The 23,190-nt window shown below is 45.3% G+C and overlaps 3 protein-coding genes across 5 annotated transcripts; 1 reads left to right on the plus strand and 2 right to left on the minus strand.

Moving 5' to 3' along the window:
* Positions 1 to 3,620: 3,620 nt before the first annotated feature.
* On the minus strand, positions 3,621 to 10,100 carry LOC117579655. The gene is made up of 6 exons (XM_034265641.1): positions 9,902 to 10,100; positions 9,579 to 9,650; positions 5,244 to 5,412; positions 4,890 to 5,170; positions 3,887 to 4,018; positions 3,621 to 3,816 (listed from the first exon to the last, which is right to left on the minus strand). The coding sequence occupies exons 2-6, from the start codon at positions 9,648 to 9,650 to the stop codon at positions 3,718 to 3,720; spliced, it is 753 nt and encodes a 250-aa protein (XP_034121532.1). The 5' UTR covers positions 9,902 to 10,100; the 3' UTR covers positions 3,621 to 3,717.
* Positions 6,214 to 7,114, plus strand: LOC117579675. Its single transcript, XM_034265664.1, has 2 exons — positions 6,214 to 6,584; positions 6,651 to 7,114. Exons 1-2 carry the CDS (start codon positions 6,372 to 6,374, stop codon positions 6,864 to 6,866), a joined length of 429 nt encoding a protein of 142 aa, XP_034121555.1. The 5' UTR covers positions 6,214 to 6,371; the 3' UTR covers positions 6,867 to 7,114.
* A 1,851-nt stretch (positions 10,101 to 11,951) lies between the features above and the next one.
* LOC117580425 lies at positions 11,952 to 22,859 on the minus strand. Of its 3 annotated transcripts, none has more exons than XM_034266998.1 (4): positions 13,043 to 13,075; positions 12,849 to 12,980; positions 12,431 to 12,715; positions 11,952 to 12,364 (listed from the first exon to the last, which is right to left on the minus strand). In XM_034266998.1, exons 1-4 carry the CDS (start codon positions 13,058 to 13,060, stop codon positions 12,164 to 12,166), a joined length of 636 nt encoding a protein of 211 aa, XP_034122889.1. In that variant the 5' UTR covers positions 13,061 to 13,075; the 3' UTR covers positions 11,952 to 12,163. The 3 variants fall into 3 exon arrangements, with proteins under 3 accessions (XP_034122889.1, XP_034122882.1, XP_034122875.1); XM_034266991.1 differs by lacking the exon at positions 13,043 to 13,075 and adding an exon at positions 22,565 to 22,859 and having other exon boundaries at positions 11,953 to 12,364; XM_034266984.1 differs by lacking the exon at positions 13,043 to 13,075 and adding an exon at positions 16,939 to 17,093 and having other exon boundaries at positions 11,953 to 12,364.
* Positions 22,860 to 23,190: the final 331 nt, after the last annotated feature.

The following is a 23,190-nucleotide window of genomic DNA, read 5'->3' on the forward strand; positions in this document are numbered from 1 at the left end:
GTAAAATGAAATTAATTATGCTTCTGCTTCTGCCTCTGCCGGTGCAGCTATAAAAATGTAACCAAGCAGAACGAAAGACGGCAAAACGAGGTTTAAAATGTGGAAGCCAGAGCTAAAAGCGGAAAAGGTAGGCCACCCACGGTCCGTCTGGTCATCCGGTTGTCCGGAGGTCTCCGTCCGGCTCTAGACTTAAAAGAAAACTCTGCAAAACTGTCGAGTTTAAAATGCAATCATTCATGGCAACTGAAAGCAGAGAAGACAAAGGTTAAACCGAAGACGGGGCAACATAATTTCCGCTTCCGGGATGCCCGGACACGGGCACGGGCACGGGCACTGGCTCTGTATTTTCGGTTGTGCCCCGCCGCCATTCAACTTTGTCTGTGGATTTATGATTTTATTACCACAAGTCAGAGCTGCCGGACAGAGCCGAGCTGAACGGAGGACACTCGGAGAGCACGCCTCCCAAGCAGCGCCTGGGAAAGCGGAAACATTTTTGTTTGATTCCACGACTTTTGCACAGACTTCATTCCAAGGCTTCCCTCGTCCCCACAGCGGGAGGCTAAAGGTTGTGGGGAAACCAGCAAACTGTTGCATCGGTAATCGTGACGTTAATTTATTTTGGATCTCGCGGTTCCTGTCTTGAGGTTTGATAATCCCCTGCGGCTCCTGCTGGTGTATCTGTGTTGTGTCTCCGTTCTGGTTGCCAAGTCCCAGGGCATCTGCTGTTTGATATTTCCATATAATAATCCCATGAACATCAGCTTAATACAAGCACAATAAATGTGCTTGTTTATGCAGCCTAATGATTTACTTTTACAAATTGCCAAAAACCAAAAAACCAACACGACTCCTAAGGCCTGATACCTGATCAGTGCTGTGGCAAACAATTTAGCGAGCATGTCCTTGTCCCTGTCTTAACTTTTATCCTCCCCTAAAATCGTTATATTTTTCAGCAAAATTAATTACGGGGTTTTGAATGTTTTGTTTATGCCTTTCGAATGCCTATCTTCGAAGTGTTTTTTCACCCTGTAAAAGGTTGCCAAAATGGTTGGCTTGCTCTTTTTTACCCGCGTTCTGTGTGCATTTATATTACCTTGGGGCATTTAAAGATTGCTGTACCACGCACCCATCGCATGGCACACATTGACGCCTGTTTTTATGAACTGTTGAACTGTCGACAGTTGGCAGGCAGGCAGGCAGGCGACTGGCCTGCGTGGTTAACACGGAACAACGAGCACGTGGCACACAATTTGCATGCGCCAGGTGCTCCGCTCTGTTCCACTCTGGTTTCCTTTCTACGTCGCCCCATCTGCTGCCAACAATCACAATGCTTCAATTAAATGGAGTCGACTCATTAATAATGCAGACATCGTATAGTTTGGGATGCTGGCAACAACAACAACAAAAAGAATACGATGCCAACACGTACATACATTCAAGTAGATATGTATTCATTTATGTATGTATTTGCTGGCTGCTGGTTTTCTGCACAACATACAATATCCCCCCCATACACACAAAAACCTGCAAGAAAACTTCAATGAAAAGCAGCAGAAAAATGAAAAGTTTTTTACAAACATTTCTGGCTGGCAGTTGTGGGGAATATTTGAATATTTATATTCGATCTCCGCCAACTCGAACACACAGACCCTGAATATTCATGGTTGTCACAGTCGCCCCCCGACTTACTTGGCAAGTTTCTGTTGTATGGCGCATACGCAACGGTGTACGGCAATCATTTATTCAACTTGAGACGGAATAACACTCATTAAATCTTTAACTTTTCATTCACATGAATGCCTACCTTGGGGCGAGGAGCATGGACAGTGGGCGTGGGCTCTTTTATTGAATGATTTAGCCGTCTGCCTCATACATTAGATGGTGGCTCCTTTTCCGGCTCACATAAATTGAAGCCGAAAACCTTTTCAATTTCCAACTTAAATTCTGCTTTGCACTGAAACTCGAAATTAGAAAAATGTGTAAATATATACGCCCAAGAGTGAGGTGAGGGTTAACAGACCCACACACACCCACACACACCCACACAGCCGCACTATGTGTATGTGGGCAAACATAATTTGTGCGGCACGTGCGTAAAATTTAATGAGCCAACCGCGAGGAGGCCGGGTTTGCCGTTGCCTTTGACCCCTCCTGGCCACGTCCTGGCAACCTGCCTAAAGAGAGCAACAAAAAAATAACACCAAAATGGTCTGTGCTGTTGACTTTACTCTGGCTGAGTCTGTGCTACTCTCCACCACATATATTTCCATATAAAAACGCAGAATTATGCCCGGCTTTTTTGGTTATTTTACAAGAAATTCAACTTATGGCGCCGCTGCTGCCCAAAATCTTTCATAATAAGATGCAGGATGAGTCGGTGGAATCTGCTTGAGCTTTGAGTGGATAAATGGGGCTTCACTCGAAAGACAGATGGAGGAGGGCAAACTAAAGCTTAGACTTGCAACTGGCAACTGTAAGCAGCAGAGGACAGGACACGCACACAACCCATGGACATTTGTGTATATTTATTAACATGGCTTAATGCATTGTTTGCTTTAATTTGCAAGGAATTTCAATGGCTTTCAAGGGCCGCATAATCGAGTGTCGGCGATAAATACGAGGCGTGCCACTAATTAAGAAATTCAAACCGCCAAACAGATATGCAAACTGACCCCTTATGGCCACTATAATGGTGCTTCCCTCCCCCCCGCGTTCATGGCCAACCGCCATGGGACAAACTCGTGACTTTGCAGGGCGTGGGATTAAAACGGGGGCATAAAAGCATTTCGAGTATTTAAGCATATTTACACAATGCATATTGTTGTTGTTGTTGTTGTTGTTGCTTGTGTGTCTTGTTGCTTTTTGCCCTGCCGCAGCCCAACCCCTGCACACTGTCCCACTCATCGAAATTTTGGGGCGCACGAGCGAGTGCCTGCGGTTGTGCAGAGTGTGAAATATTCTGCGGTGTGAAGTGTGTGTGAGTGTGTGCCATATCTTGTCAGAGGTCTGGATCTTGATGGTGTCCCACTCGCACGCACTCTCCTCTCACACACATGGAGACTAGTTCCTAAATAAACAATTGCCATGGCTGGGCATTTTCCTGTTGGCAAACTTGAATTTCCAGCGAATTTCCAAACTGTTTTCGTAGTTTGTAGGATGCCATTCCAATTCATTTTCCCGAGTACGAGGCCTCCTTGTTGTGGCATTTGATTTAATGGCAGGCAGACCCTTGCTAAATTAACAGCAACCAGGAGCAGAAGCAGCAGCAAAAGTGGCCGCAACACTTGCCGGTTGAGCTGGAGCAGAGTCCAAGTAGCCTCGAGAAGCCTTTAAATGGCCCAACCGGACGGGCAATAATTGAAGTCTAAGCCGGAAGTTTTTAACTTTGTTTTCCTGCCTCTCTAAGCCAGTCTCGTGTCAGTTGTTATATCCTTTCAAGTCGCTTGGCTTCACTCCACATTACAATATGTGTTGCAACAGCGAGAGCTGTTGAATCTCTGCATGGCAATCCAATCGAACGTGTCTCATGCTGAATGTTTCCCTTCTCCCCAGGGGCCCCATTGCCAGGGGCAACGCAAACTCCTACTCAATGTCGGCACACATCCAGCCGATTGGCTTGGTTAGCTTGCTTAGACGCTTTATTGATAGACACCGGCTCTAGCTGTGTATAAAGAGAAAGCTTACAGATACTCCACCAGCCACCCACAAGCGGTGGACTTAGCCATGAACGGGCGCCGCACCAGCGTTGGCCTGAGGACCGCCGTTGGCCAGGTTGCCCAGCGATTGCTGCAGGGAGCGCAAAATGCCAATGGGAATCTGCAATGGATGGATGCCATAGGATAAAGATCAAGTAAATCTATGTTAAGGCAGCCGACGGTGCACTCACATCGAGGGCCAGGCCAACGGGCGATGAGGATTGTGGTGCCAGGAAGCGATTGCCCACCGCCTGCGGCGACCTCTGCACGGTCTTTGTGTACTTGTGGGTCTGCACGGTCTTCACGTCGCTCTTTGCTGGTACCTGTGGAGCAGGGAAGATGTTCAGCTTACTTTAAGGTAATAAAGGAACTCAAAGCAGAAAGGCACGGCCACTGCCACTTCAACTTCACCGCCACCAAAAAAAGCAAAAAGGAACAATGCATGCATCAAACGAAGGGGCAAGGCAGGGCAGGCGGGGGTTTAAGCTTGGATTCCACATTGTCCGTAAATGTTTTTCAAATAAAATTACAGCATAAAATGTAATTTTGCGCCCCCGCCAAAAGCAAAAGTTTATCCCACGAAAAGCCAAAAATTGTGTGTTCTCCTTGTCGCTCTCGCTCTTTTTATACCCGTGTGTGTGTGTGTGTGGTGTGCGTGCATCTGTGTGCTTGTGTCTGTATATTTTGGCACACCGTTACCTTCTGCTGCTCCGTTTCTGGCTGCGCATCGCTTCGTTGCACCTCCTGCTGCATCACGTATACGGTACGTTGCCGCTGTCGTGGCCGCTTCACGCGGTGCCGCGGCCGCTTCACAATTATCACCGACGAGGCAGGCACAGCAGGCGCTGGGAGCGTCGGCAGCGGCACCGGCAGCGGCAGCGGCGGCAGGTGTGTGGCTGCCACAACATGATTTTCAATGATTTCGCTGCGTTCCGACTAATGCATCAGGGGGCAGGATATAGGAGAGGGATTGGATTGGATTGGATGTACACATTGATGATAGCTTGTTTGGTTTGTTGCTTCGTCTGTCGCTGTGCACTATTCATCAATCAATTCACACTCGCACACACTCATTTATTCACGCACATGCCGGGCACATTCCCATAAATAATTTTCAAAATCGTTTTGGGTTCCGCTCTTTGGGGGATGAGATTCACCCAATGCCACCCCAAAGTATCTGCCATAAATACTCACGTCTTGCCTGATCAGCGAATACTTCTTGGGTGGCTTCACACGCTGCACATGATTGCTGACGGTGGGCAGGGCCGGTGGTGCGTCCGGGCCAGAAGTGGGCGATGCGGCAGCTGGAGCCTGATGCTGCACCGTGTGCTGCTTGGAGGTAATGGCCGTCTTGCCGGGACTGTGTGCCTCAGCGCCAATGTACCCGTGCTCGCCAGCGCTGCCCCCCAGTAGGGCACTGGCGCCCACCGAAGGATTAGCCTGGGCTGCGGCATACCCAAAGCCGTTAGTGCTTCCTGCAGGAGGTGGAGAGACGGAAGAACTCAAATCAAATCAATCAAGGGAAAATGCTAAATGAATATTTCCTACCGTCAAGGTTGCCGCCCAGACCGGCGGCGGCTCGTGAGCCCCAGGGTGTTCCGGCCGAGGCGCTGAGGCCGCCGTGGGCAGAGTTTCCAGTGAGTAGGCCGCCCAGTCCGGCATCGGCGTGGTAGCCAGCAAAGTTCACGCCCACCTTGCCATCGCGCAGCGTAATCAGCTGCAAGCAGTGCAAAAGGGAGCAGGGTGTAAAGTTCTAATTTTATTGAAAGTTTCCCGCCTTCCCACGGATTGAAGGCTCTGCTGAAACTTTTGGCCCAACATGTTGTGCCGCTTCTTGCCGCTTAATATTCGTAGTGGAAAGTTTTGGGCCAAAAGTTTTGGCCAGCACAAACAATCGCCAAAACACCCTTTGTGGCCGCAAGTCTTTGGCAACTCGAAGCCCTCTGATGTGGCACGAGTGTCTGAAGTCGGCTAAGGTCGCCACAGCCGCTGAGGCAAAGGTTCGTCAGCTTAGAAAATTGTTTACAAAAACAAATATTTGCACAGCCTGCCGTAAACGAGAACATTTAATGGAACTTCGATTCGCTTGTGAAAGATATCGAGAGAGAGCGCCAGTCGAGCAATGGGAGCGCGGAGAGTGCCAGTTGGGTGCCAGTTATCAATAATTACGACAGGCAATAACATGACAACACCCAAGCAAATACCACGGAGAGGGGTTGCAGCGACCACTGAATGCTCTTACTACTAGATCTATCTATCTATCTATGTATCTTCAGGCTTTCAGCTGTGTTCTCATTCTGCACTTTCTTCTCCAAGTGTGATTTCATTTCTCTGGCAATTTATTGACCGTCAGGGTCAATGCCTAAGCCAAGTCACACAACACCAAACCAAAGTGAGTTATCATAAACAGAGAGATTGGGAGAGCGAGGGCGGGAGAGAACACCTGTCGCTGATAACACAACTTTGCCATGCAGCGACACTATACGGCGACAATATTTAACTTGGCCACCTGAGGGCGGCTCATTTGAGCTTCATACGTCTGTGGGAACGAGTGGGCAACGAGAAAAGTGAGTGCCACAGAAAGGGAAGGAGAAGAAAGTGAAAGCATAGGCAGAACCACAACCAGAACGTTGGAAAGTACTCCCGTGGAGTGAGCCAGAACAGACGCATGTTGTCATGTTGACAAATGCCCGGGCATGGGAATTGAAGAGCAGTCAACTGTTGCTGCTGCTGTTGCTGTTGCTGTTGCTGTGCCATGTGCTACGCTGTGATGGCGCCTCGGTCACCTGGGGACATGTCAGCAAATATGCCAGCCCGCTGTACACCGAAGATGTGTACCTAACGCCCGAGACCCCGGGCGGAGGCAGAGATGTGGTCTACGGCTCGCAGGTGAGATAAACACAAATATAATACACGAAAATACACGAATATAAATTACTTAATCCCGCCACACAGAACGACGCTGATGGCTACAGGATTACGGCTGTGCATGTGGAGGATCTCAGCAGCACATCAGCAGATGCCCAAGGGGATGATGGCGACACCGGGTGTCTGTTAACAGAGGGTGGCATTGGCCAGCAGTTTGTTGTCCTACACTGCCAAAGGGGCCGACAAGTGTTCGGTGCGGTATCGGTACATCTACAAGTGTCCATCTACGGGCTGGAGCTGTGAGGTGTGGCATTTTATCTTTTAGAGTGCTGTAAATATTAATTACTAAGGCCCGGGCATGGCTTGCCTCTTACATTGTTAGGTTTAATAACAATCACTTGACTATGTGCACAAAAGTAGCTCTGATGGAACTCTTATCGTGTATCAATTCTTACTGTGCCTTTCGCCTTTCGTCACTCAAGTATTTCCACTCAACTGGAGAGGATTTTCAACTCATTAGAACCCAATTAAACTTTGTATTTGCCACTGAACCAGCCACTTCCGCTTTGACAAATATCCGCTTGTCGCTCCTTATAGAAATAACTAGTTGATGTATTAGCAATGATTTTATAAGGCACTTCAACTGGCAGCCAGGTGCTCGACTTAGTTGAGGCTCCACCGAAATAATGAGATGCAAATGCACAGAGATAAATATGTAACTATAAACGGCCAAGCGGTTTGGTTTGGTTTTCTCGAAGCGTTGAAGCCTGCTCAAGCGACTGGTAAATCAGTTTTCCACTCAACACTTTAGCGAGGCTGTGTGCTCCAGCTTTACCATCGCCACTCCACTCCATCGCACACTTCCTGCACTGGAAAAGTGATGTATGTAATGGGATTCAGCCTTGGCTGATCCCAGCAAAGATATGTATGTGTGAGGCGAGTGCGCCCACAGCTGGCTGAGATAAATCCAAAATGGTTGCAAAGGAAAAGTAGACATAATTTCCACTGCCCTCCTGTTAGTCCTCGTTTTCCAGAGCGAAAATGTAATTCCATTTTCCGGGCACTAAACTAATGGTCATCTGTGCTGTTTGCAGTGGAAAAGCAACTAACATTAATTAGAAAACATTTCACAACTTTATATTCTGTGTGCGCTTTGTGCGCATTTCTTTTCACAGAAATGTACAAATAAATGTAAATAAATGTACCTCTGCATGTACACACATGTACGAGTATGTGTAAGTGAAATAAAATGAAACAAATTCACAATAAACAATAAACAAAACTTTGTTGACTCGGCCAGGGCTTAGGTCAATATTTGTCTGAAGAGATTTAAATGTTTTTCCCCATGCCCTCCAGTTATGCTCGAGTGGTGGTGTCAAGTGCAGGACTGGTCCATTACATGTATTCATTTATGGCACTTAAAGAGCAGCCCATTCATTGGCACAATTAAGAGCCAGAGATTTGAGGATTTTCTCTAGCAGATTTACTGATTTAAAGGATCAAGTTGTGAGCCCAGCGGGGCAGCCACTTAGGCACTTATGTAATGCCAGGCCACACAAAATTATTAACAATTTCTTGGCGCAGAGTGCAGTGCAAAAAGGGGAACGAATGACCAGCAATTTGCATGAAGGAAACCCTTCTCAGGGCATTCCATGTACATTCCCAATTTTAATTCCCACAACTCGCATAGAAAAAGTTTTCTTTTTGGGGCTGGGCAAATGCAAATGCAAATTTCATGCATGCGCTGATTAAAATCTTAAATTCTATTAGCCCCCAGGCAGCACAACACAGAAATGTCCATAAACTTTGTCAGCCACAAAAAAAAGGGAAAGCAAAGGGCATAAAATGTTTCCACCTTCAACTTGTCCACTGCCAGGGACACGAGCTTAAGGCGGTATGAGGACAAGGACACGAATAATGCTCGTGTGTCATATTTAAACCCTCTTGAAGTGGGGTAACCATAAGCTTAGCGTGTAGCTGTGTGGCAGGTAAAAACTTGAGGGAGAGAGAAAAGAAATATTGCACATTCGGAGCAGAGAACTTTGCTTTGTGCAGAGTGCACAATCGATAATCTGTGATCTGTAGTCTATAAGCCACTCTCAGGGGGTGAACTTCAACTGTCGAACCGACTTGGTGTTTGCTTAATCTTTTGTGGGGAAATGCAATTAGCGGACAAAGTTCAAGGTGGCCAAGTAGCAAGTAGCAGCAGCAGCAGCACTAGTAGTTATTAAAATGATGTATAATAGTTAGTTGGGCAAGATTAACGATAAGCGAACGACTTCACTCGGTTTGAGTGTGCTTTTAATTACCATCCCGGTGGTCGGGCCTTTGCCTTGGGCTTTGGCAATTAAACTCGAAGCGTGTGGAGGGAAACTGCACACTAAAAAATTCTTCACTCATTGCTGGACATTGCACAACAATTTAAGGCCACGAGTCGGGTCGGCTGCTGCTGCTGCTGCTGGTCAACCATGCACTTTGCCTAAAATTGCGCAAATCGAATGTTCCCCGCGTTAACCAGCAGCCAGATGGCTTCATTCTGCCCCTCGGGCTGCACTTTCGCCAGCTAAATCATTTGGTAAAATGCCACACAGACCGCACACCGCACACCGCACACCACAGACCGCAAATAAAATCAACGCCAATGCCGTTGGCATTGATTCCGATTCCGATTCTAATGCGAATTTCGATAATATTCGTATTATCCGCAGATGCGCGCTTGCGGGAGCAAAGTTCATGATGTTCGGTGGCTGAGGGGATTGATATTGCTTCATCATCCGTTGATCTATTAATCAAGTTAATGGATTTCACTTGATGCCACTTGTGACTCATTTCAATGTGCTTTTTCTTGACTTGTGCCGCCGCATAAACTGCAGCAGCAGCAGCAGCAGCAGCATCGGCTTGGAGTTGCAAAATAAATACAAAAATTCGCTGTAATTAAAATATTCGCCATTCGTTGAATCTGCCGCAGCATGACAACAAAGAAATGGAAGAGGGGTGAGCTAAGGATAAACTTACCTGAGCGGGCACCAGCGGGATGGCCGACTGCAGCAGACAAAGCACTCCGATAAAGGCAAACATTTTGCGCATCTGGAAAGCAAATCAAAAACCAAATCAATTCCAGATGCTAGAGAAAAGAGACTTGAAGTCAAGACTCCAGCAAGCAAATTGCTTTGTCCTCCACTTTTGTATGCGAAACGCGTTCTTGGCTGTCGTTCCCAGAAAGAATTCTTCCTCGAGCCGAGTCTTTGGGGGAGCGGCCACCAGACGGAGCATAATTACGATGAGGCTCTCTCTCTCTCTCTCGCGGGATCTTAATTAATTAACGCCACTGTATGTACCTGTTGTTGTGTTTTTTTTTTTTAAGTTGGCAAATCTGTCGATTCTGTCGAGCGAATTTGTGGTACGTTGTTGTCGCGCCGCGTTGTCGGGTCGCACTGAGCTCGAGTCGTCGGCCTGGGCCCGGCTTAAACTTGAATTCTGTGAAGTGGATTGGAATCGAAGCGCGCTGCCCGCCTGCCCGATGTCTGGTGTCTGCCTGTTGTCTATCCGCAGCCCCTTGTCTCTGTTGTTGTCTGTTGTAATGCCCCGCGAAACTGGAATTGTGGCGCAATTAATATGCAGGCGTCTATTTATATAGCATTAATCTGTTCCGTTTTCTGGCTTTCTTTCAAATTAATACTGTATTGCTCTTGGGCTGTGCGATGATGCAAGCTTATCTCAGCAAAGAACTGGCTACGATCTATTAGCACCTCAGTGCCAGCAGGTCTAGCAATTAGGCGAGAACTTGCAAGTAATCTAAACATGTGGATGGCTAACAGATGAGACCCTCTGTCTGTGGTATAGGATTTCATGCTGGTCGAAGCTGGAGAACTAAATGACTGAACAACAATTGAATTGAAGCCACAAATGGACACATTCTCAGACAGCATTACGTATACGCTGCTGCTGCTGCTGTTGCACTTCACGCTGTGGCAGTCGTGGCAAACCGGTTGGAAGAATTGGCTCCAATCTGCAGTTTTGCTTTTATCTTTACTTTTTTTTAGGCTGGTCTCTCGTCACTCTTCAATGGCCTCAAAGCTTTTGGGCTGCGACTGTGGCAACTGACAACTGGGCAGCTGGGCATAACGAGTAATTCTGCTGCAGGTAGAACTCCCTACAATTCGAAATTCGCATTGCGGTGAGGGATTGCAGTGAAGCGTTGGATGCGGTGTGGCGGAAAGAGCAAACAAAAGAAGTCTGCCTGAAAGTTTGCTAATTTCTATCGAGCCGAGCGCCAGACAAGAGCCCCATGGCATTTGCATTTCTCTTTGGGGCCGTCCTTCCCCAGCGTGGTGAAACGTGGCCCAGCGTTGGCACCAGCGTTGGGCATTCTTCTTTTGTTCAAACCATTTGATCATTAGGTATTCAAATGGCAAACAGAACTGCCGGCCACTGCCACTGCCACCCATCATCTGTGTTAATGTGTTTCTGCCTGCTGCCTTCTGCCACTGCCTGTGTCTCCAATTTCTGGACAAAATCCGCTGTGCACGTGCTTGTTAATTTAGAATGCGATGGGCAGAAACCAAATGCCACCAAAAAGGGTCCAACAAGCAAAATATTTATAATGAAATCCAATTATTTTCGATTTGGTTTTCGTAGGTCCTTTTGGATCACACATCAATTACTTTAGGGATTGCCCAATTGCTGTTTGCTCGATTTTCTTTTATCCGAAAGTCTTTTCTTTTACACTACAAATTTAATTAAATAGTCATTTCTCATTTTCCAGCGATTTCCATCAGGAAATCCAACAAAGTCCATGATGAGCATTTGATAATCGCTTGCTCAACGATTGCTTTGAGTGGGGGGTCAGGAGGATGAGGTTATCTGCTGTCGATTGAAGCCGTTTATTGACTTTTTGCAGGCAGGCCATTGACATGTTTACATTTATGAACATATTTTTTTGCATAATATTTATATCATTTATTTTATACACACACACAAAGGTGTGTGTATTTTTAGCAGATCAGCGCACTATTTTCGTAGCGCTGCCACCTCTGTCGTGTCTTTAATGTTGCATATTTAAGGTGCACAAAAGATTAAAGCAGTAAAATGGGGCACAAGACAGCATTATTTTCTTTATTGTATCTCGTAGAACTGCTTTCAATATTTTCCATTGATTCGCAGATTTGTAATAACTTGCAGAATATTTGATTTTTTTTTCCCTTTCGTAATATCTTCTTTTTTATATTCCCCTCACATAGAAGAGTTGTCAGCAAGCAGTTCACGGCGGCCGCTTTTAGGCGCATTCAAAATTCAAGCAAAGCAAGCAGTTCAGTGTGATATTGAACCACTTGCAAGCAGTACAATTGGCTTGCAGATTTTGAATTTGCATTCTTAATACATTTATTTTAAACATACATAGATATACTTTTTTTGGATTTTCTTTTTTGGGTCGGACTTAAACGCCCTTAAGCTAGTCTTACAACAAAGTCACATATATCACAAATGTCAAACGTTACGAAACAAACAAACATAAATGCACACAAAACAAACACACGCTAAACACCCGAAAATGCTCCAACATTCATCCAAAATTACTAACTAACTAATCGGGATTTAAGTTACGACATCTCCTCGCGCATTTCCCTGCGCTGCGACGTCGAGTACTTCGAACCGGTGGTGGTGGTGGCGCTGGGATTGCCCAAGGGCAGGAGCGTGCCTGCCGCCACAGATTTTTGTGACACTTCCGTCGTTGCCTGCCGATAGCCGCCGGTCAGACGTCCCACCATATTGTTGACAGCGCGCAGCGTCGAAATGGGAATCTGCGTGAAAGTTCAAATGCAAAGTCAGCAATGCTCTCGAAGGCAAAATCCGTTTGCGGAGCTCACCTCGAAAATGCTGTCGATTAATGGGCGCAGACTGAAGAGGGGATAGCTGGGCTCCGTGTTATGTGCGGGCTGGCTGTCACCAACCGCCAGCATGGCCGCATTGCTGCTGGGCTCAGCAGATGCGCCTGTTCCGGCTCCTGCTCCTGCTCCTGCCGCCAGGCTGCTGAAGAGCAGCGCTGCATTCTGCTGCAGGCTGTTCATAGAGGAAGGACGCTGTTGGTACTGTCCGTACTCGTGGCTGGGGTAGAGCAGCATATTCTGCACTGGCATCGGTTGCAGCATCGTCTGAAAAGATCGGAATTCAGATTTTAATTGGTGTACGCCAGAGGGCACAATGCCGAGTGCGCTCCACTCAATAGTGCCCATAAAAATCACTTGATATAAAACTTTATTGAGCTGTGAGCAGGTTTCCACTTACTTCGTTCAGCAGCACAAGCTCGTGACGCTGACCGCGTGCATAGCCGGAGACGCGTGTGAACTCCGTGACCAAATGGGACATCACCACCAGCAGGACGAACCAAACGAATCGGTCCATGGCTGTGATGATTATCTGCAAAGGAAGGAAAGAGTAACAATTAGATATGCAGAATGATGTATGATGGATGACAATACATCATTGTTGAAACTCATTCTGTTGCAGCGATGATCTTGGCTGGCATTTGTTGTAAATGCATTTGGTTGTCGCACTTGAATGCCACTTTCAGGTGGCGCAAAGTCAAGTTTCTGCTGCCCGCTTCACAACAACCGAACCGATCTCCACTGTTGCCACTTGGCCAATGTTCTGGCCGGGCAACCCAGGCCCCGAATGCGACTCATGGCTCACGGACCAAACGTAGGCCAAACATATCAAGTTTGGAGTGTCGTGCCGTAGCTCTGATAGAATTTGCTACCCGCCAGTGTCTGCTTGTTGCGGCTGCTGCAACTGCGACTGTTGCCATTGCTGCTGCTGATGCTGGGAGCCGATTCTAAAATGTGGATTAGACCAAGGCCAACTTGCCGCGTGGCATTTGCCAAGCGTAACCAGTTTTGGTTGCCAGTCGGTGTCTGTGTTCGCGGATGCAACGAGCTTTTCCATTTTGGCAGTGAGTGAATTTTCCCAGCCCCTGCCCAAATATGTGTGTTTCAAGCATTTCGAAAGCCGCCACCCAAGGCGAAAGGTTCAAATCCAATGAACTTTGAGCCCGCATTTGGAAACGGCAAAAACATCTAGATACACGGCTCCAACATCCATATCCAACATCACCGACTATCTGTCTGTGTTTGCTGTGTGTCTGGGTCTTAATGTACGCAAGGCAGAAATCAAAAGCATTAAAGCCAGTGCAGGTCGGGTCAGGTCAGGCATGCGGAGGGCAGGGGGAGGGCATCCAACGAGCCATGACAATCGGTCAGGCGACACTGAATTTTAGCCAGAGACATGGTACAATGGGGACGGCCGGCCTCTGCAATTGCGACTGTCTAATTGTTGCTCGAAAAACAATTAAACGAGCTTGGGTTTTGTTTATGCCGCAAACACTTTTGAGATTCTGTGGCAGCCCTGACACGAATTGCCAGCAAGGTGCAAGCACACAAGGCAGCAGCATGTTGCCGCTAATTAAACAAATAATTCAGCATAATCATCACCCTGACCCTTGACGCACAAAACCGACAAAGAGTCGATAAATATTCTGCATGGCTAAAATGGTTTGTTTTATTTGTTTAAAACTCCATAAAACGAGTCACAGTACAAAATGTATTAACATTTATTTAGGAGTCTAATCATGATTCACTCGAGTGGAAACATAATGAAAACAAACATCCTATTTTGATATGCCCCTTTTAGATCTAAATCAAATTCAGACTCCTTTTAAATTCCGTTTCTGGTGAAATCAACTTTTGCATAATAATGCGCATAGCAAGTGGACAATGATTATTTCAGTTACATATTTTCAGCTTCACAGGCAACTCTTTTGTGCATAAATATTCTCGGAAATACAACAAAAAAAAAACTCTGAATACATTTCCATAATATATATTTGTGGAACTATGCCAACAATTTATCCCAAATGGAAAAGTTCTCGTTCTCTGTAATTAAAGACACATCAAAACTATTTGGAACAAATATAAATTACAGGACAAACTGCCAGTGGAGCAGGGTCCGAGGGTCCGAGGGTCCGAGTGGGTGGAAATTGAGCTGCTCTTGCCTTGATTTATATGCAAACACATACAGAAGTACGCAGTTACACAGATGCACACGTAGACACGTACACACGTACACACTGGCAGACTAAGTGAATTGTGCGTAAGAATTCATTTTCTGTGAGATTCTATTTGCATGACAAAAACCCTCAAATGCCACAAAACCCAATAGGGGGTGAGAGAGGTAGACAGAGACAGAGAGAGAGAGAGTAGTTTTAAATATAGAATTCCATGCTGGTTCCGGTCTTTGCTTTCCCTCCTGCTGCATGTTGCAACTTGCAATACAAATTCAATTTGTTTCCATTCGACCAAATGAAATTACGGTCAAAAGCACTATGAAGTATTTGCGAAAGAGATTTGCGTGTGGCCCAACGGTGCCTGGGCGGAACGAGTTTTGTTTTTTTTGCCTGACACACACACACGAGGCGTATGAGCTATGCTGGCCCCTCATTTCATGTCACTCATACGCCTTATTGGCGACCAATTGTTGCCATCGTTTGGCAGCACTTCAGCTTGAGTGCTCGCTTGCGTGTGGGTGTGGATTTGGGTTTGGGTTTGGGTTTGGGCCACTGACATCTTGTTGATTCGAGCGCGCAAGAATCTTTTCGTTATTCTTACTCAGAATTATGGATAAATATTAGATGTGCAAACAGAAGCCTGTAAACGTGGGCCAAGCAAACACACAAAAGCCACGCTACCATTTTGTGGGCGCTAACCGAGCGTTGGCGTGGCTGCAGCAAGGATACATGCATACACATCTCGGCTCTAAGTACATCCAGCAAACAGCAAAAGAGATTGAAGAAGTTGAAGATTCACCAACCTCAGGCGGTCGTCTATAAAAAAGTTTCTGCTTGCCGACAGTCAATAAACGTTAATTACTTTGCTAACAAAATGCCAGAAGTGGGGTCTTGAGTGGTGGGTGGGGTGGGGTAGGGGAAATTGTGTCGGCTTTTGGGGCGGGTGTCAGAATCAGCATCGACTCTCACTCATTTCCCTATCCAGGTAATTATAGTTTCAGTCTACATATCAATTTGCGTAATCAAAACGAAATGTTTAACTTTTGCAGACAAGTTGAAAAGTTATAATTATTTAAGGCACAAGCAGTGCCCGTGGTTTTTGGAAACTGCTTAACTAGCGTCATGGGACTTAAAGGCTGCAAGCAGTTGGGGTAAAATGATGTCAAGGGAATCCTAAGCAGTGCTCATTCTTGCCTGTAATTTTTGCATTATTCAACTCTTTATTTCTTTAACTTTTTCACTCTTTCCCGCTTCGCCAGCCATTGACCTGCGTTATTCATTTTGTTTGCTGATTTCTTTGATTTCCCTCAATTTCACTCACAATTAGCCACATTTTTAATTAGTTTATAATTAGCATTTGATTTTTCTTTCCTTTCGCATCGTCTCGTCTCGCTGCCTACGCATTTCTTTGTCCGATGGCTTGGGGCCAATGCGAACTTTGTATTTGTTGTTTTTCTCTCAGTGTGCTTGCTTTTGGCTTTTGCTTTTGCTTTCGTTGGATGTTTGTATTTTACTGTTGCTTTCTATTGAGTTTTCGCGATTTGTTTTTATGTCATCATCGCGCCTAGAGTCCGAAGCCGAAGTTGATCCGAACGAGTGGTGCCGTGGGCCCTGCAGCTGTTTGTTTCCCGACTTTGCCGAAAATTAATACTAATTTATTCTAATCATTTCAAATCCAATATTGAGCCTGTGCCTGGGTACTGGTTATGGGTGTTCGTTCTGTTTTTCTGGGCTGTAGGCTCGGGGCCAAAAGGCTTAGCCAGAGCAGCACCAGCATCAGCATCAGCGGCAAAAGCAAAAGCAAAAGTGTTTAAAACGAGTTCTCTCAAACATGCCCGCTGTTTGTTTATGCACTAATTGTTTTTATTGATTATTAATTTGGATATTTTGCGACTTGGCTGGGCACTCACTCACAGGATAGGTATAGGGAAATGGATGGGACGGGATGGTGTGGTGTATAGCCATTTGACCTCTGCGAGTTCTTCCATAAATTATGCTTTTGTTTCGCAATTACAATTTCCCTTTCGTTTCCCTTTTTTTTTCCACCCAACCAGCGTTTGCTCTGTGGGATTTATGTCGTGGCGCGGTCCCCTGTTCCACGGATTCAAGCAACAGTTTCGTTTGGCTTCCAGTTGGTTTGGTTTAATGAGGCAGCACTAATTAGCTGCTGCTGCCAGCCAGGGCACTCATCAGAAGTGCCTGCGGGCGACTTTATAATTTATTTCTATATATTCTTTTCGTATTTCGTTCTCCACTCTCCCCTCTTTTCTCTATGTCTGACTGGCTATTTTTTTTTTGGCAAAGCAGGAAACTCACCTCGTTTGTGATGTAGACACTGCGTGCTGGTGCTGTATAAGCCATTTTGGCAGCTTATGGGAACTTAGAGTGGGAAACGCGGCCAGAACTATTGCCAGAGAGCTTCAATGCGAGAATTCTGATAAGTACAAACATGCGAGCGGCTGCGCGACGACTGGCAGCGGGCAGCGCATGCGCTGCTTATATTTCAGCACGTAGCCCACTTTTACAGCTACAACTACAGCTGCACTCTGCCTTGCCTGCATTCAATGTTAAAGTTTGCACATGATCGAAGAGAGCGTAGGACAGAGAGACAGAGAGAGAGAGATCACGCGAGAGAGCATTTCTTTGCACAGCTTTCTCGCTGCCGCTGCTGCTGCTGCTGCTGATGATTCCATGTGCTGCTTTTAACCGTAAACTGGTTTAGGAAAAGCTGACAGTCAAGCTTTCAATGTAATTGTCGGCCTGACACACTTTTCGCTAGCATCGCCCACGGGTATGGAGAACTAGCTTCAGCTTGAGTTTCAGTTTCAGTCGATTTCTCACCGCTGCCAATGCCAAAGAGAGAAAGAGAGAGAGAGAGAGAGTCCACAGAGTACGAGTATCGGTAGTTCATTGCAGTTCACTGAACCTACCAGCTCTGGCCCGGCTCACCCTCGGTCTGACCGAGTTTCGATGCCAGGTCTCGTTCCACTACAATAAAAACCTATATTTCAACTGATAATAATGATGATCACGATGATCACAATGAGGATGATGATGATGGGTTGTATGTGTACTTCCAACTGGGATCTACCGGAACCGCCTTGAACTCATCGGGCGGCCTGACTGCATACTAAATTATGAGTTCCGCACTGAACCAGAAATCCAGCAGCAACCCAAAATTGGAATTAAATATGCAAAAATGAACCAGTTGCAACTGAGTTGGGGGATCGGGGGGTTGGCTTTTATGAGTATGGAAATAAACCAACAAATATTTGTGTGCTAAAAACAGTCATACAAGCTGAATAAAACCCAGAAAAGAGTTGCAGTTGCAGAGACGGGGAGGCATAAACTCACATTTCCATACCTTCAGGCTTTCTATCAATATTGTTTCTTCGCTTTGATGTATGTATGATGTACATATTTGCACAGTACACTATTTGCTTGGAGACCGGGCATGATCTACCTCAATGTGCTAATTGGAATCAACTCGTTATGGTATTTACTTAATTATTGTACATTTATGAACTGGTAATCAACGGGCATGCAGCAGAGATCTTTAGCATTGCCTGCCAGACACGTGTTTTATCCCTTTGACTGCTTAACCTGTGCACTCGCCAAGCAAACAAGATTTATAAAGCATTCAAAAGGGAATGAATCACGTTGAACCGGGCTGTGAGTCAGTGCCACCTCCACTTCCACTCCCTTGCCCGCAGTTTGCCCTTGCTAAATATCAACAGACAAGTGGTAGGGAAAGGGGCATGGGGAGAGGCAAATGTTTGACCGTAGTTTGTGCTGCTGTCTGATGAGGAGGGTCTATAAGCAGATGCGGCTATTTGCATTTGTGTTTTTTCGCCATTCAATTCATCAATATTTGTTTGTCAATTTTACAAATTGTAAACCAACACTCAGCCATAGCCATAGACACACACGAACACACAAGCACACGTCTTAGTTGTCGTCGTAGCCGATAGCCAATGGCAACAAACTGCAATCCAACAGCACCTAGTGACCCTCAACTTGAACTAGAAAACCAAATAGCCGGGCAACACAAAGCGTTAAATTGAATTCTATGTATGTTCGACTGGTCGTTGGCCGTTGCTTGTTTGCCCCTCCCTTAACCGCTGTGTGTTTGTGTTTTTTGGTTGTTTTCTTGTCTGCTGACAATGCATAAAATTTGAATAGCCAAACATCGAGCACAGCAACAGAAAATACATGTCAACAATGGCAGGGTACCGAAGCATTTTATACACTTTCTATGGAATCGATTGATTGGGTTTCAGCAGAGAGAAGAGACCAAGCGTATGGGCGACGAATATTACTTGTACTTAATGTAGCTTCATGGTGCTTCTCTCGCAGCATTGCAAACAGCTCAACAGTAATTGAATACCCTCTGCAAGGGTATGTGTATAACAAACAACATTAAGCTTGGTTTTTTTTTTGCACCTATATTTTGCTTTCTTGGTCACACTTATGCGCTATAGCAGCAGCAACAACAACTACCGTAAGCAAGCAAGCAAGCCCCCGTAGCCAGGCCCCTGACATTGCTCAGGGTCATGGGTGTGTAACTGTATAAAGTGGAAGCCAAATCTCATTAGCAGCTGCCTTTGCATAACGGAAGAGCAGAAACTACCAGAAGAGGCACAACAAAAGAGAGGCGAAAGAGAGAGAGAGAGAGTAAGTTGGACCTTGACATTGGCTTGGCTTGGGGTTACACTCCGCTGTGCATGCGAGTGTCAGTTTTTGACTTCAGTTCCACTTTTAGACTCTTTATACTCTACACTTTGTATCGTGTTGGTGTTGCTTCTCTTTTTTCTTCTTGCAGTCGAATCTGGCGATTGTTTTTGCACGTGACCTTTTAGCGGAACGCTGTGGATAGACTTAATATTTTTCAGCTATTTTGTCATGCCTCCTTGCAGCCTCCCCACCACGTGCAGATAACTATTAGAGGGAGTGGATACAAAACATAACAAGTGATTAAATTCCAAACAATTATTTCAAAGCTGAGGCGCTTTTAGGTTTTGATCGTTTGTTTAGCGGGCTTTTGTGCTTGTTGCTTTAACGCTTTGTTTTGTTGTTCCCGCAAATTACAATTATTTATGTATGTCTAGCACCTACACTCATTCATTCATACATATTTATGTACGTTTTTCTGTGGGTTTTCTCTTTGGGGACTGAGCTAATTACATCTCTAGAATAGTTTTGTTGCAAACTTTAAACGGATGTACATGCGATTGTGTGTTTTATCTACCACACAATTGAGGTACGATACGCGAAGTTTAACTACAATTAAATTCGCGTTTGACTTCTGTGCGCGGAGGGGCAGGTGAATTGGCAGTTGGCGAAAAGGGCGTGGCAATGCTATCGTTAATCAAGCAACTAATTAATGGCTCCTCTCTCCACTCCTCTCCTCTCCATTCCACTCGCTTACAATTGCCAGCCACAGGAATGACAACCACTTTATGCCCAAATAATCAATGTAATTAATTTGAATTAATTAAATTGCATCCAGAGTCGGGAGAGCACGGGCGAATAACTCGGGGCCATTCTATCACATTTAATCCAATTCTTAGAATTGATCATAAAATGCACATATAATCGAAAAAGAGAAAAGCCGCAACAAAGAAGTAATTAGTTTGAATGTGTGAATATGCCCCAAGCATGGTAAAAGTGCTGCAAAAATATCCCGCCATATCTGCGTTCTTGCGTGTGTTTAAATTCATTAACAGTGGACAGCCCCCCTGCCTGCCATTCGGAGGGGTACATGAATGCTGATGGAGTGGAAGAGATTGCGGAATAGCGTGTGTGTGGGCGGCGGTTCCTTGATTAATTTAAATGCGGCCTCTGGCTACGCTACTAATAAGATTAAGCGCTCTTATCAATTAGCTGCATGCATGCAAATTATTTATGCATTCCATTCAGCATTCACGAATGTGTAGTCTATCATTTTGCAGCCATTAATTTAACTAAAATTTAACTAAAGTGCATGCTGATTATTAATTATGTTGATGCCCAAACAAGCAGCCAGCGGAAGGGTAAAAATACGTTCGATACGTGGGAAATTCATGGGCCGACCACCCGTTGCGTTGAGTTGATTTATTATTATTAATTTAAAGCGCTCTCATAGTCCCCTTGTCTTGCCAACAATCAGCCAGCAGCCAGCAGCCAGCAGTTTATACATACATTTTTCCGAGTGTGTAAGTAGTTTTTAATGGAAGCATTCACAATGTATTTTTGCATATTTATTCTGCAGAATTTTGCAGTGGAACTTCCTGTTGCTCTTCTGTTTCTGTTGCAATTTCTCACTGGCTTTCGGCTTCTAATTACCTCTTACCACGCTCTCTCTCTCTCTGACTCTTTTAATCTTATCTCTCTCTCCATCTCTCCATCCCTCCATTTAGTTTTGGTTCACGCTGTAGAGCACAATTGTTTGTTATTAGCTTAATTGCACTCAGTGTGCTCTGGGTCTCATTAATAATGAAAGCGAGAATGAGGCAAAAAAGCTCTCAATGGGCTTAGGGCAGACAGAGATGGAGAGAGGCAGACATGTGGAGAGAGAGAGGGAGTAAGAGATGGAAAGACAGGTAGCTGGAATGCTCTACTGTTTCTATGGTGAGGGGACTACGTGACATAGATCACATTGGATACACCAATCCACTGGCTTATACTGTATGCTCCTACTCCTTATATGCAGCTCCCAAAGCCCACTCAAAATCCACTCTATATGCAGCTGCGCATCCCTCATGACGCAGATCTCACCTGCTGACGTCCTACCATCTAAATATATCGATCAGTTGGCCAAAAAATGCCGTCACACCGATTTCCGGTGCACATTAAGTGGGATGAGATTACTCGTCGTAATCGAAGCAAAGCAACGCGGGGTGTTTACTTTCGTTGCGTCCGAATATCTTACGTAATTTGACACGCACATAATTAATTAGAATTTCAAACATTTAGCATTTTTTTAGCCGCGATACCCCCGCGAGACAAAATGCAAATAAAAGCAAAAGTTATAACTGCCAAACAAATGCAAATGAGTCTGAATCATAACCGAGTAAACGATAAAAAGAAAACAACAACAGGCGGAGAGCCACTGAATCAGAAACAGATGGAAATGGAGATGGAGATGGAGACACGAGTATTTCTGCGAATATTTAGATAGCCAGAAGATGAAGATAATACAACTCGTACGACCGAACAGAACAGAGTTCTCAGTTCTTGTTATCATCATGCCGCTAAGAAGCAGAACCCCAAGCACATGGGCCAAAAAAATTAATCAGTTTGTCATACAAAACTGAACAAAGACACGAAGAAAATAAAACCTGTATGTGAATCCCATCCAGCCAGAAATCGAATCTCCGTCATTGTCTAACCCCAACCCTATGGTGAGCTCCACTGTGATCGCAATCAGAAAAATAAATCCGTTCCAAGTCTTGTATCATTATATCATTAGAATAAATATAAAGCTGATTGGGCAGCCATTAACAAAGCAGAGGACAACACACCGACGTCGCTCATCTGTACGTACGTGTAAAATAAACTAAAAATAAACAATAAATATCTCAGAAATTCTGGCTACTGTTGTACATTTTCAAAACATTAAGTAATAATGCACCACCCAGTGGAAGTTGTAATATAATAAAATGCTTTTGTTTACAGTTACCCAACTCGGCTCCCAAACATTTAATTAGTGGGAAAGTGGGAAATTTTGGGGTAGTCTTTCCCTCACTACCTTTTCCCATTTTGCGAAAAACTTTTAAAGCAAACGAAGTTGCTCCAAAAATGGTTCACAGTGCACTGGGAAAAGTTTACACCACATTTAGGTCTTATTTAATGGGCCAGATTATGAAATGAAATGCAGGCCAAGTTTGTTTAGAACTCGATGAGTGTTTTGTTTTCGCTTTGCCTGGGGTTCGGTAGTTGTGGTCAGTGGCCTACACCTTACCTTGTCCAGTTGACTGCGTCGCTCAATCATCTTGAGGCTGCCTTTATTAATGATCTGATCTGAACTGATCTGATCTGGTCGGGTTTAGCTTTGACTCTGCCCCTCAAAACACACACTTGAGTCACTTTTCACTTGAGATTGCACGCGAATACGCAAACTCTCTGGCTGGAGACAGATGAATAATTATTTGCTTGACTAATTTCCGCCTAATCGCGAAACTTCTTTTTTTTGGGTTGACTTTTTTGTGGCATGAATTGAAGCGGTGCTCAATGCGCAACCGTCTCGCGTTGTATGAAATTCGCAACTGAACTGAAAGCCAAGCACTTAAGAGTCTCTTACCAACACTCAAGCTTCAAGCCGCAAAGCCCCAAGCCCCAAGCTCCAAGCCTCTCCTTGCCTGCCCACCTCAAGCCGGCAACGAAGCGTCTCACGTTTTGTTTTCTTTTTCTTTTCGTTTCGTTTTTTCGTTTTTTTCTTCTTGTTTTTTTTATGCTTTTTGTCTTTTTCTCGCATTTTTAGCGAGCGGCTGGAACGGGAGGAGGCTGTGAGCGGGTGAGCGGGTTGCTGGGCGAGTTTTTCAGTCTCGGTCGGCGCCTAACGTGTTTGCTATGGGCAGCCAGCAGGAG

The sequence above is a fragment of the Drosophila guanche genome, unplaced genomic scaffold, assembly GCF_900245975.1.
Source record: "Drosophila guanche unplaced genomic scaffold, DGUA_6, whole genome shotgun sequence".
Taxonomy (NCBI): domain Eukaryota; kingdom Metazoa; phylum Arthropoda; class Insecta; order Diptera; family Drosophilidae; genus Drosophila; species Drosophila guanche.